Genomic DNA, 15,019 nt, shown 5'->3' on the forward strand with positions numbered 1-15,019 from the left:
GTAGTTAGTCATTAAAGAGGACCTATTATGCCTATTTTCAGGTGCATACTTGTATTTTAGGTTTCTACTTGAACATGCATGCTTTAATGTTTCAAAAAACGCTTTACTGTTCTCATACCGGCTGTACTGCAGCACCTCGTTTCACCCTGTCTGAAATGCTCTGTTTGAGCTCCTGCACCCTTCTCCCAAAAATCCCAGTCTGTTATGTTTGGTCAACTGAACCAAACTCTTCAGACACCGCTTCAGCTCCGCTCTAACTAGCTTTGTTTTAGGACTTGCCAAACTAGCCGCAAAGCAAAGTGTGTTACTTGCTGCAAGATATTCTCATACAATGGTTCGTATGATATCTTGTGAAAAGTTATTCCTCCTTTTTCATTTGTTTTCTTACGAATGTTAGGCAACAGGTGTCAATTTCCGCTCATTACATGCATGCAGTCTTTTCAAAATAAACTTCCGTCTAAACAGGAAACAACTTCCTTAGGTTTAGGCAATTATACTTCTTGGTCAGGAAAAGATTGTAGTTTGGGTTAAAATAACACCAGAAATGGCGTTACTTAAATACAATAAAAAAATTAATCAACACTGACTTCTGGTTTCACACGGGACACAAACAGCGGTCTCCTTAGTGAAAGTTCGGTATTTTTAGACCCATTCATCCACCAAAACCTCCTCTCTTCACAGCTCTTTATAGTTCCTAGTTCACAATTACGTGGATTACATACAAATATATTTCGTGGGATATACACAAATTACAGTACATTACTTTTCCGTAGGTATAGCGATGAATGGTGTATGAGACCAGCCTGCTTGGTGACATCACCATGTTACAGAAAAAAAGGCGGGACTTCAAGTGAGGCGTTTCAGGCAGTTCAGGAGCAGTGTTTCTGTGGGGGAGAGTAACTCCCTTTGGCGTGGTCTTTGGGCTTTGTAACTTTGCAGACCTTTTACATGCACAAAAAACTATATAACACACTAAAGGAAAGGGAAAAAGCACAAAAGCATAATAGGTCCTCTTTAAAATAACTCTTTCATGTGGTAATTCAAGTCCCAGAGGAACTCTTTTTTAGCAGTGCAGCTCAAGGGATGACAATAGAAGTTGATCAGTTGTCCATCTGTATGTGTTGTCAACATGATGACATGCAAATGTTAGCATTTCAAACTAACATAAGAACATTGTCTGTTGCATAGCCTACTGAACGTAAGCCTGTTAATGTAATAATAACCGGTGCCTTAAACAAGTGTAATTTTTAGTATAGTAGGTGTCTTCTTTAGGCCCGAGGTTATCATCATCACAGCATGGTGCAACTGAATAATAACACATTTGCTGAAAACGGCACATTAATATGAAACAAGAGCAGTAGACCTACAGTCCCTGATGTCATGCAGGCGGCTGTTGGGTGGAGTCTTAATAAAAGCTATAAATTCTCATTAGAACAATGGCAGACTAATAAAGCCGTTTTAAAGTCTAAGCAATGTTTTCTTGAGCTCCTAGTTGAAGTGCAGGCCAGCAGGGTGAGGATGTAGTCCCTTTATTTCTTCAGCTTCTCGGGCCAAGAACACTTTTTTTTTCTTTCCACGGGTTTGGGGTAACTATTATAGCTTAAGTTTACAAATACAAGCTGGATTTTCCTGGGCACTGTTCCCCCAGAATTTGTTCTTGCCAGGTTGGAAACAGCAAGGACACTCAATTTTTCCATTGAAACCAATATAGTGTCATTATACTGTCAGAGGAGTTTGTCCTGTTCTGTTCACATGTCGCTGGCCTGAGGATACAAACACATAAATGTTATTTAAATACTAAAATTAGGTGGTAATCTTCTCTATCAACCATATGACTTGTTGCTGCCTCGTGGCCGACCAACTGGATCTGAAGACTCCGATGACTTGAGGTTGTTTTGGCATTGAACTTTTGATCAAAATCTTTCTTAGGTCATAACTATTACTTCTTACTTTATTGAAGACTTACTCACAAAAGAATCAGCATATGGATAATGGCCATAACTAATGTAATTATATCTATTTTGCCTAACTGTTGACAGCGCCATGTGAGTTGAAACAACTTGCGAGTTTGCACGTGGCATGCAACAGGAGGAGGGCATGTTCGGCTCTTTTGTCCCGACATTACAACATACATTTTGTTGTTAATTCACAATGAAAGGTCAAACATTGACAAACAGCCTAATCATGGTTCATAAAATCTTCATAATGTTCATAAAACCAAAGGTATCTCTCTTTTATTTGAAGGTTTCTGGCCTATTTCTGTATATGGAAGGTGCAGAGAATCATTAACCGTGGGAATTAACTGGATTTGGTTGTGTGTTATAAAACTATGGGATGCCATCAGTACATCATCACATGTAACAGAGGACAGATAAGAGTTGCCACCCTCTATAATCCTGTATATCTGTGTGATTTCAGAGTTGCAGCAGTTCCATGGAGTGCGGCGGTTCGAGCTGGAGCGTTCCTGCTGCTTCAGCGCTTTGCTGTTGGACGAAGAAAGAGGACGCCTCTTCGTCGGAGCCAAGAACTTCCTGCTGTCGCTATCATTAGACAACATCGCCAAGCAGGAACACAAGGTTGGTCAGAACCAAAATCAGCAAGGAACCGCAATCAATCAGGAACTATTTTTGTTGGGCAGACAACATGTAATATATAGATATTTATTTAGTGGCCCACAGCAGAATAAAACCATAAAATATGTGGGGGTATGGAAGGTTTGTTGACAACTAATGACTCCATTACTTTGCTGTTTCAACACTGTCTACAGTGTGTTTTATTCAACATTGTTTTAATGCACAGTGATGTGTTTGAAATTCTAATGAGCTCAGGGCGTTTTGTCTCTAAAGCAAAGTACTGTGTATTTCATGGCAATACACCATATAACCTAATCAAGATGTATTTACCTGAACTGTGCTCTGATCAAAGACCTTATGGGTCTCTTATCATTAAATTACTTTATTACTTTAGTTTGCGTTAATCACAAACTAGATCAAAGAGATTATACTGGCACGGGATGGAAATCAGGAAGTGTTTGTTTTTTTGTATTTACAACCATTGCCATATTGTCTGATTCACTGTTGTCAGGCCACACACACTTTATTTGTTTTCAATTGGACCTAAAGGCATGGAAGAAAGAGAAACGTTCAAAAGTGTGGACACGTTTTACCAACATGCTCCTTTGAAAATAACTGAATCATATTCTTGCACATATGAGACCACTCAAGTGAGCGGCCTCACATGTAAGAAGAAAAGAAAGAGAAATGTGGGATTAATAGAGAAAGGTAGAAAATCAAAAGAGGTGAACGGAGATGAAAAGAGAGCATTTGTCCAAAAGAACATTGTGATTCATATCTAAATGGCATGCTTTGATTGAAACCTTTGCCTTTGGAGAGCAATAGTCATAGTCAAGCCAAGGCGCAATAGCACAGACTGGGATACCGGTATTGGAGCGGATAATACATTTATACATAAATCTACACACTGGCAAAAACACGAAGTGCACTGCACTTAAACGCGTAGAGAAAGATATAAATACAGCCCACTACAAACATCTGTTCACAGCTGTTTGGAGAAAATGACATGCTTGGTGCGTTGGATGTGAAGCCTTTGTTGGTTTTGGGTTTTATGGGCGAGTTTGATTTATGACCTGGATGTGCAGATTCACCACAGCTGAAGCAGTTTTTCAATGTAGTAGGGTCATCCTCCTTTACAATGATTACGTTTACATGCACAAAATATTCCAGTTTTTGCCCTTACTCCGAAAAAGATAATATAAATGTATTTATTTATCCAAACCTCTAGGTGTCTTATTTGAGCTGTGCCATGCTCAAGGGCGTATTATTAATTTAGACGGAATAAACTCTTGTGATTTTAGTATTTAAAAGATTTAAAGTTTTAGATAATTTCTCAAAACGTATGTCAAGCAGACTATGAATTATTAAATTAATTCAGATAATGAATTCAGATTTCGGCGACAGGATCGTCTGACTTTTGGCTTCTGTGTTTCAGATCTACTGGCCGGCTCCCGTCGACTGGAGGGAGGAGTGTAACTGGGCTGGCAAGGACATCACTGTAAGTCTCTTCACACCTCTTCATCTTCAATCAAACCTCAGCTGTGTATTAAATATTCTCTAATAGGAAATATAAAGACCACACTTATTATCCAAAGTGAAGAGTTATCTATGAAACAAAGTGACTGTATATGCACCATAATCCGTTAAAAAACATCCTTTTAAGAAAGATCACTCATCAGCCCCCAGACATACATTACAGAGTTAAATTATAGGGCTGAGGAGCTCCTCGTGGAGGACTGTCCGTTCCTACCCAGCACAACACAATGCTACCTTTTAATCCACTAGAGTCATGGGAGTTATCACAAGAAACACCACGTCTAAACGGATGACATATAATAGGTGCAACACTCCTACCACATCCTCAAAATCTGTTTGTTTTAAACCCTCTGGCTGGCTTAGCATCTCAAAAGACATCTGTGTTTTTCCACTGCAGTTTACGCTCAGCACTGAGTGTTCGTTTTATGCAGTAAACAAATTTATTAAACATCATGTTCTGTATGAAACTTAAATTTGTTGGGATGTAGTCAGGAGGACCCACTCGCAGGACACTGACATAGAAGTAGATGAAGTTTAACAGGTTTATTGTGATGTTACTGTAGACAGAGATGGGCTGGAGAGCGTGGTAGGCAGAGGTAGCAAGGGAAAGTATAGGCTGGCAAGCAGGCAAACTGGCAGACAGGCCAACAGGAATCCAGGAGCACAGGAAACAAGCATTAATTCAGGTTACCAGAACAGGAGGAAAGCTATTCACAAAGATTCCTAAGCTAAAGGCCTGAGCGTAGCTACCACAGTTGAGACAACAATCTAGTGAAGAGTAGGAGAAGAGCCAGGGTTGATATGCAGGAGAGTTGATGAGAAGATTGCACACAGGTGTGCTGGTAGACCCAGGCGAGCAGCATGACGGTAACGAGACACACACACACATGCCCACAGAGAGGCAAACCAGGGACCAGGAGTTTACACAGGAGGAGTGGGGACACAGGGTTTATCTATATTCTTTAACCAATTTTTGTCACGGTCACCTCCATTTTTCCCTGTCAGCACAGCCAGATTACTGAGAAACAGGATTTCTTAGCCATGTATACATATTACAGAGTTAAATTAGAGGTTTTACAAGAGAGAGCATGTGCATCACAGTGGGTAAATATTGCCAGCCCATTCTCATTCCCAGGGCGTCAATTTCGGATGTTCCATTAACTGCAATGTAAACCCATCCACGGCAAGAGTAAACGCTCCAAGAAAGTGTGCCGGGAGTGTGGTGCCATAGTCTAAAGAACGCAAAGACACACACCGGATGGGAGGGAAGATGTATGGGTCCAAAAAACACAAGGCTTTCATCCAGGAGACAGCTGTTTGTGTCCCATGTTTTAAGTTTCACTTTTACGGTACATTCAGCCGTTCATTTGTGTCCCGTGTTCACAACGTTCAGTGTCATTTTCTCTGTTCAAACGTAGTAATTTAAAGCCCAACCATGTAGTTCTTTCCTAAACTTAACTACAGTGGTTTTGTTGCCTAATCCTAAAGTGACGCCAAGGGTAACTATAGTGTTTTTTATGCCAAAAATAAAGTGACTTGGGCTAAGGGGTGTGACAAAGCGGCGGTATGTGACAAGTTGGGATGAGAAGCAGTTGGCATTGCTGTGACAGCAATGCAAAGGGATATGAGGAAAGAAGTGGTGCTTTCGTGAAGAATTTACTAAATATTCTGACTTTAACTGAAATTAGCACTAAGTAGCTTCTAGAGGTTGACGGTATGTCTCCTGTAAGTCAGTTTCACAGCTTAACAGTTCCACATAGGAGCATCTTGTAGCACTAATGCACTTAAAGTACAGTAATTAAGCCATGGTTCCAAAATAAGGCTGGAGGGACAAATCTGTTTATTAACTATACTGCATGTAAACACGATTGCATTACAGTAGGTTGCAGTGTATGTTTAACCTTTAACAAGGAAGGCATGATTGAGGTTAAAACTGTCCTTTTTCCGGACTGATGGAATAACTACATTAAAGGAATCATACAAAATATCACAAGATAAGAATCTTGCTAATTATGAAATCATAATTAAAAAGGCACATGGTTTCCCGTGTGCTTGTAAATGCAGTGAGTGTGCAGAATGGGACCTGATTGACAACATGCACGGCTGCTACATGTTGCCAGGATTGAACTCATGACCTACTGTACTGTAATGCTCTCAGGACAGTTTCCTAAAACAAAGGCCACCCTGCTACTTCAAAAAAAAAAAGTTTAAACATCAAGATTTTCTATTTTGATCTACAGAAGAGAAACATTTTAGTTTCCCAGAATATGTCGAGTAAATACTGGATGTGATGATTATGTGTCTAAATGTGATGTATGTGGATGGAGTCTGGGCAGAGCAGGCTCGCCTTCGCTGACCGACACGTAGAGGCCACCAAGAGCCTATAGACCACCCAGGATTACATCACACACAATTAGCTCACTCATATATATATACGTGTGTGTGCGTAAGTGTGTAAAACAGTAACTTCCCATCAATGTGTCCTGACATGCCACAAATCTGCCTTTATATACTGTACCTATTCATGTGTTTAACAGTGTGTGTGTGTGTATACGTTTGTTCATGTATGTTTAAGTATCCAATGTGTGTGTGAGTCTGTCTTTGTGTGTGTGTAAAACAAACCCTTCATCAGTGTGATTACACAGCTGTAGCAGACAGACAACGAGCTCCATTCATTGAAAACCCCAGGCTCCAGTTTCACCTGACCAGGAGTCTGTCTGACTGTGTGTGTGTGTCTGATCAGGTTTCTGTGTGTATGTGTATGTGTGTGAATTAGTAAAATTGCTCCAAAGAACGAAGGGAAGGGGAGGTGGAGGGAGAAAGAGATAAGAAAATAAAAGAGAAAAAGTTGGGGGGAATTTTAAAGACAAATGTTGCATTGAAAGGAGTTTTCCCTGGTCAGTTGTTATTCCTGCCTTTCTGCTCTTTGAATTGTTATTTTTTATCCTTTGTTAAACACTCACTCCCCTCGTATTCCTTTGGACTTTTAGTGTCTTTGTGAACATTCACCCACACACTGAGAGCTGAGCTGACCTCACACCGTTGACCCTAATTACAGAGAACTGTGTTACTCTATAGGAAGAAGCCAACACATCTCTCTCCCCCACTGATCTCTCTTACTTCTCTCACACTCTCTCTCTTTCTAGCATCCTCTCTTCCCATGCTCTCTTTCTGTATCTCATTTGGTTGTTCTCTGGGAACCAGAGGTTTCTCATGATGTTTACGACCCCCTCAGTCCTCCCATCGTCTCTGTGTACTCGTTCCTGGGAATCTTTTCTCTTTCTTCTCACGTAGTTACACTCATATTAACCTTTTCACTGTTCGATTGGTGTTTTTTGCACCTTTTACACTGTAAGATATGCTGCTAGTTAGCACATATGCTGCTCAAATCAATGTAGCAGGATGGTCCAAGCCCCCAGGGAGAGCGCCAGGCTTTAAAGCAAATTTTTGCAGTGGCCAAACGGTGGTACTACAACTTCCGTGTCCGTCACGTGATGCCATAAGGCCCAAAAAGACTTTTCTCATAGACTTACATAGGGCTGGGAGGCGGGGTTAAAGGAAACACTACTGCGCCTACTCTATGGGCCCAATGGATACGTAAGGATCGTCGGATGATTCGGGTACTTTATCACTCGGCAGTCGAGCCATTTTGGCTTCATGCACCACTGAGCAACTCTCATACGAATGAACGGGGCCCCGCCTCCAACGCTGTATCCAGTTCTCTCTATACATCCAAGGGATGGTCAGAATAACGTCCATTTTTATGTGTGGCTAACTTCCTCATGCCGGCGTGGCATGACCCCATAAAACTACAGCGTGCCATTTTTACACTTCGGTTTTTCCATGGATTAATCAAGCAAAATATAACTTGTTAATTTTTGTTAATTATGAGTGGACAGAGACAAATAAATCAACTGCAATTCTAGTTAAAAAACGAGTTCTCCAGCATGTACGCAGTATCACAGTAGCTCAACAAATACACACAAGGTATCTGTTGGGCTTAAGAAGTTGCCCACATAAAGACATGTAATAAACACTTACTCACACACACACCCATAGACCACAGAAAAGCCACCTAACATGCACACAGACACACCAACACAAACACAGACACATGCACATAAACACAGTCAGACAGTAGCAGTAAACAGTTGACAGACACTCAGTCTGACTCAGCACTCTGACTGGAGAGCTGGAGCCACTTTTAAACCTACAGAAGTGATGGATTGTGTTTACGCTGTTAGCACCAGTTAAAAGAAGATCGCCAGTTAAAATCCTTTAACACACTGGGAAATAAGTGGAAAAAGAGGTTGAGGTTGAGTGACTGTGAATGTTCAAAGCCTGAAACTGCCCTCACAGCGAAAACACCAGCATTGGTCATTGAATGGCTTTACTTAACTAATGCTTAAGTTTTTTTTGTCATACAAAATAGTCTTTTCTTGACAACAGAAGGCCCCTGAATATATGCAACACATTCTCGTCCCAACTTGTGACATACTGACGCTTTGTCAGGACCCCTTGGCGTCACTTTCTAACGTACTGGGTAGCCCAGCGTGTCAAACTGTTACATTCCACTACGGTCGCGGTAAAGATGTGGTTAACGTTGTGAATTCAAACAAAAACACTTGCTTAGGTTGAGGCAACAAAACCACTTAGTTAGGTTTAGGAAAAAAACATCATGGCTTGGTTTAAAAGTACTACATTTGTAAATTCAAGGTGAACACAGTTACTGAAACAATTTCCAGCCGAGTAATTGAAAAAAAGAAATTCTGCTCTGCCTCGATGGGTTCCTAAATGATATTATTATAGTTGTACAATAGAAGCTCAGAGTCCAGAAATCATTCTGCCTAAGGAGACATATGTCAGACAAATGTCAACGCTGCTACATTGTCCTGTTCAGCAGAAGCAATGAAAAGCATTCCTGGGATATTACACTGTGCTGTGTTGTGTATCTAATGGCTGTCTACTGTGTGTGTTCAGTCAAAGGCTCTCAGCCATTAACTTTATTAAAGTTTGCTGGACCACAGAGACTCTTTGCTCTCAGACACAATCAGGGAAGGAAAATGGAAAAAGTAGCTCAGTTTCTATCTAAACTTTCATAATAATGCAACAAAATAGCTGAAAATGTGCATTTAGACAGGTTGGAAAGATGTCAGATAAATGGGATACATTTTGGAGGTTGTTCTTGAATATCAGCAGATTTTGGCCAAATTAGCTGTCTAAAGATTATACACCTGGCAATATAACCAATGACTAGATGCTATTATATTAAAGAAGCACTTATGATATAGTGGAAAAAAATGCCATTGACGTCCAGTTTGTTTTTACTTTTAGGATCATGAAAAATCATTGCAATATTGAGTAAATTGTACTTCTCCTTCGGACTTTATAACTCCATACATACTGCTTGAATGAACCTAGTTAGTATGAGACAGACAGGTGGAGAGAAGTAGCAGATAATGGCTGAAATAATAAATAGATAGATCGGGTTAATTATTTCTAGAATGGAAACGGTGAAGTGAGAGAAGGAAAGAAAGACATCCACTGAGGAACAATACAGCTTTATAAGACATCTAAAGCTCAGGCCGCAATGAGGTCACAGCCTGCGTTTTGCTCACTGTTTCAACTAATGAGTCAGTGGAAGGTCAAAGGTTAGCCGGTGAACCCTTTAACACAGACACACCCACACTGAGGAAACGTGATGGCTGGTATAACTCACCTCCTCCTTCCTTTCTGATCTTTTCAAGCTCTTTCAAGCGTCTTCTCTCTTCGTACCTTTTCTTTTACCTCCTGCTCTTTCTCTCTTTTGTCACATCAAAGAATTGACTTTGTCAAACTACTGGTTTGCTGACTCCTTCACCTTCCTCTGCCCTCTGACACACACTCACACTAAGGGCTTAAAACACAATGGGAGTTAGATTGAGTAGGAGGAGGTCTTGCTTCAGATACACACACTGGGAATCATGGGAAAAAGGTTGATTGAAACTTGGCACGAGCGCGTTTTATCGGAGGAACCTGGTGTTTGGAAGCTGGTGAGGTGTGTGTTTGTTCATTCATTGTATAAATGTGTGTGTCAGCCTGAGGGTGGAGGCAAAACTGGAGTGTGTGTGCCTCTTTCTTTCATAGGAAACAGAGGTCTCCTGTGTTTGTCAACAGCTTAATCGGCCTGTCGATTGGTTGAACACCTTCACATGTGCACATACACACATGCAGACGGAAGCATGTAGGCAATCACACACCAACAACTCCAACTTTAACCTCCTAGTGGTTTTCAAAGGCTGAAAAGCAGAGCTTTGTTCTAAACCACTGAGGGTAGTGTGTGTGTGTGTGTGTGTGCGTGTGTGTGTGAGTGTGTTTCAGGCCTAATGAGCCACAATTCCGCTTGTCGCTGCTTTCATAACCTGGCCTGTCTGTCTGTCACCCTCGGGTGACGCTGAAAGACAGAACAGACAGACAAAGAAAGACATTTTGATTATAGAAGAGAGTAAACGTGTAGATAACAGAGAGATGGAGAAACAGAAAAAAAATAAGAAATATACTATAGACCTGCATTCATCCTTTCATAAATAAATCTTTATCTTGAAGGAAATTTGGTAGGCATTAAACACACAGATCATGGAAACACACCAATTGCCATGTTTCCATTCAATTGTCTAGCCAAATTTGAAGCAAACTTTTGAAATGTCACAAAAAAAGAAGTTGGTTTGGAGCGAATAGATTTGGGTACAGCGTAGTTTGTTCAGAAGTTGGCACTATAGACTGTGTGTGTGTGTGTGTGTGTGTGTGTGTGTTTGTTTCAGGCCTAATGAGCCACAATTCCGCTCGTCGCTGCTTTCATAACCTGGCCTGTCTGTCTGTCACCCTCGGGTGACGCTGAAAGACAGAATAGACAGATAGAGAAAGACGTTTTGATTAAATAAAAGAGTAAACGTGTAGATAACAGAGAGATGGAGAAACAGAAAAAAATAAGAAATATACTATAGACCTCCATTCAGCCCTTCATAAATAAATCTTTATCTTGAAGGAAATTTGATCGGCATTAAACACACAAATCACAGTAACACACCAATGCCGTGTTTCCATTCAATTGTAAAGCTAATTTTAAGAGAGAGAAGCCAAAACAGTTCTAACGTCTTGGACAAAATCGGAAGCCAAATAACGTCCTACACAAGGTCATTTAGGCACAGATGTACTTGGAATGAAGTCAGGAAGATTAACAAATTAAATTAGGAAGGATCTGCAGACTTTGTACACATGGGCGATTGTTCATTGACGGTCAGATTCATGTCTCTATAAACCTCTTCTCCAGTGGCCCCCGGGAGTCCAAGAGTGTCTGTAACTTGATCGACAGACAGATGTTACAGCGGCCTGTCTTGGGAAATGTAGACAGGAGAGAAAGGGGGGGGGGGGTTAGATGTGGGAGCCTGTGTGTGTGTTTACAGCAAGGTCTTATTCAGTGTTGGGGGAAATCGACTAGTTTTGTAATGACAACACAGACATTTGAAAGCATCATACTAGCTCATCATATATTACAGTCATGGGGCTTAACACCACTGATAATCATGATGGTAATCATGATAATATTCATGTTCACTTAAGTGGTAGTTGAAAACAGGCCAATTTTCTCAAAGCCTGGTGTAAAGATGAGTACTCTGTCCAGAAAAGGAATGTCTACCATCCAGTCTGTTATAGTGTACAGTAAATCTTTCTCTCCAGCTGTCTCCTGAGATCCAGTTTACTGTAACCTGACCCTGAGATGGACAGATGTGACTGCGGGTCAATAACCTGCTGTCTAGATAAGAGGAGGGAACAGACAGAAAGGGATAAGGATACTGATAAATGATGATGTGAAACAGGAGAAAGGAAGGAGGGAAATAAAAATGGTATGGAAATTGGTCTGCTGTAAAAAGTGAAATAATAAAGCACAAGATCTCTTTTTCGTTATACTCCTCTTCTCTTGGTTGACGTCAGCTTGCTCATAGAAGCAATTAGTATAAGACAAACATCAAGCAAGTATATTGTTATTAATAAATAGTTTTAAATTTTTTTATAAATATACTTGTTTGCTCTCTTGTCATAGTTAGACGTGAAGATCCATCTCATCACTCAACCCGATCTCATGCTTTTTGCGTGTCATTTATACGCCACGGGCTTATCGTTGTGAAATGGTCACGATTATGTTTAGGCAACAAAACCATTTAGTTAGGTTTAGGGAAAACACCATTGTTGGGCTTCAAATAAGTACATAAACTAAGTATAATACGTAACGTAAACATACGTAAACAGCGTAACAACAAAAATTACATATTGGGGTTATGTGCCGGACTATATCCAAGCCAAACTAACTGGTTGCTGGCTGTAGCTTCTTGCTTATATTAGCTCATATTGTATCCACTTTATTGTCTAACTCTGACATTTTGGCAGATACCCATTTTTTTTGCAAACTACTCCTTTAAAAGGAAGTTCTTCAGAGTTATTTTTGCCTTTTGCTCTGTGTGGTTCAGTTGATGTAAACTGAGAGTTACTGGTGTAAATGTTTTAACTAAGCCGGCATAAAACGGGCCAACTAATGTGTCAAACAAATGTTAAGAAAGATACACAACTCAGGGGTGGAAAATAAACATTTTCTTCTAAACTGAACTGAAAAACTTTACTCCCACAGTGCCCATTTTATGTTTGACTTGTTGACTATTAACCAACTTATCAAGATTCATTTAATGAAATGCTGAGGTGATAAGGTCATAGACTATCCACTGATAAACACATTCAAAGTTATAACTGTTATGTAAACATATCCATCCAAATTTTAATGTTTGGTTCATTAGCCACTAAGCTGATTAGGCAGAAAACTTTCCCCTTTCAGTTCATCTTTTTGTTTGTATGAAAACAGTTGAAGATAACTGAGATAATCTCCTGCTCAGTGTTCCACACCCACAGTGATGCAGAAAAATGTCCATGTGTTATATAATTCACATGGAGCTTCAAACGTATGATAATTTGACCCTTATTAGACACACATATTGTAGGCATGTGTGTGTGCAGCCAGGACACAAAGGCTGTCACAACAGTGTGTTGGAGGCGGAGTTGGGGACTCCACAGTGTTGTCACAGGCAGACAGGCTGTGAGGAGTTATGTGAGGAATGTACATCACTAAAACAAAACAGAGAGAGAGAGTCCAAGGTTTGTCAATGGTCTCGCATTTACAATGTTTTATTTTCTTCTTGTGTTGTAAGCTTAACATGTTTTTACACTTTTAAACTGAGATGCCGCTCACTGAGGTCACGTCCATGGCATTTTTTCTGGGAATTTCTTGGGTTTTAGTGACCTGGAGTGACATTGTACAAGTAGGTTTATATAAAGGCAAAAATCCCACCAATATCTTTTAGACTATATTTGGATGTGACCATTTTAGACCAATAAATGTAAGTAATAAGATTCAGTAATTCCTCACCAGAATGTTATTCCCACATGTGCTGCTCTGAAGCATCTTTTACATCATACACGTAGAGAAAAAAAAAGAAAGATCCAAATCAAGTTTTTTTACCCCTCAATAAACTGTGTTTCTGTTTGTCTTTCAGTCCGACTGTGTGAACTATGTGAAGATTGTGCACCACTATAACCGCACCCACCTGTACGCCTGTGGAACCGGGGCCTTCCACCCTACCTGTGCCTTCGTGGAGGTGGGACACAGGATGGAGGTGAGGAATACACAAAACTAAACCAACATGCAAGCTGTCGAACTGCAGTATTCCATTCTTTATTTTTATATATACTACATCATGAATATTTAAATCACTACTTCAAACTTTTTTCTCACATGCAACAATGATTCAAACTCAGACACACACACACAGCGAGCCTCAGTCCTCTGCCAACCTGTTCATTATAAGAGAATATAATCCGAACAAACTGCAGGAAAAGACCTCAAAACACCAGATTTATGTGTATAAAGAGATGAATGTTGACACCCGATATCCAGCAGTTGCTCCTGCTTGGAAAGCTTAGCGTAGCAAAATTGACTCAAACAAGATGCAGGCTGGACTGACGCTGTAGAAAAGGTGAATAATGGCAAAGTGCAGACAAATCCATCATGTTTAGCACAAGTTCTCAGTTTCAAATTTGTTTTGAGTCCCTCACGTTGCCAAAATCTCAAACCTGAAATCTCAACCCAAAAAAAGACTGATAAAAGAAAACAAAGTGTATGTGTGATCACACTTTAAATCCATTTCCTCTCTCTCCATCAGGACCACATCTTCAGGATTGACCCCTCTAAGGTGGAGGACGGGAAAGGGAAGAGTCCGTATGATCCTCGCCACAATGCTGCATCTGTACTCGTCGGTAAGTAAACCCACTCACGTTAATACAAGCTGATTATCCATAATATTGTGTTCATTTTTGAACATTTTCATGCCATACTTACGTCATGACCAATCAGTGAATTGTTGATTGATTCTGTCTCCTAGGTGATGAGCTGTATGCCGGCGTGGCCACAGACCTAATGGGACGGGACTTCACCATCTTCAGAAGCCTGGGGAAACGGCCCTCCATCCGCACCGAACAGCACGACTCACGCTGGCTCAATGGTCTGCGTTTGTGTTTATATGTCAGTTTAGGCATCAATTATGTTTCAGTTTAGCTCACTTTATATCACATCTAACCTCAATCTGGTTGTGTTTACAACAAAACTCACAACTTGTTTGAGAAACTGACGTTGTTCATCTGTGTTTGTGTCTACTAGAGCCAAAGTTTGTTGGTTCCTTTTGGGTCCCAGAGAGTGAAAACCCTGATGATGACAAGGTGTTTTTCTTCTTCCGCGAGACGGCGGTTGAGGCCCAGGGGCTGGGGAAGTCCACCTACTCCCGCATCGGACAGCTCTGCAGGGTGAGAGATGGTTTCATCACTCAAGTCTA

General features: G+C 40.6%; 1 protein-coding gene across 1 annotated transcript in view; it reads left to right on the forward strand.

Moving 5' to 3' along the window:
• sema3b (sema domain, immunoglobulin domain (Ig), short basic domain, secreted, (semaphorin) 3B) overlaps positions 1 to 15,019 on the forward strand; it is an 86,973-nt gene that overhangs the window by 58,744 nt on the left and 13,210 nt on the right. The window contains exons 4-9 of the mRNA XM_074644730.1: positions 2,419 to 2,576; positions 4,009 to 4,071; positions 13,688 to 13,807; positions 14,354 to 14,447; positions 14,573 to 14,692; positions 14,848 to 14,990. Of these exons, the coding sequence (XP_074500831.1) occupies positions 2,419 to 2,576; positions 4,009 to 4,071; positions 13,688 to 13,807; positions 14,354 to 14,447; positions 14,573 to 14,692; positions 14,848 to 14,990 (698 nt within the window). The remainder of the gene's footprint in view (positions 1 to 2,418; positions 2,577 to 4,008; positions 4,072 to 13,687; positions 13,808 to 14,353; positions 14,448 to 14,572; positions 14,693 to 14,847; positions 14,991 to 15,019) is intronic.

Source organism: Sebastes fasciatus, chromosome 8, assembly GCF_043250625.1.
Source record: "Sebastes fasciatus isolate fSebFas1 chromosome 8, fSebFas1.pri, whole genome shotgun sequence".
Taxonomy (NCBI): Eukaryota; Metazoa; Chordata; class Actinopteri; order Perciformes; family Sebastidae; genus Sebastes; species Sebastes fasciatus.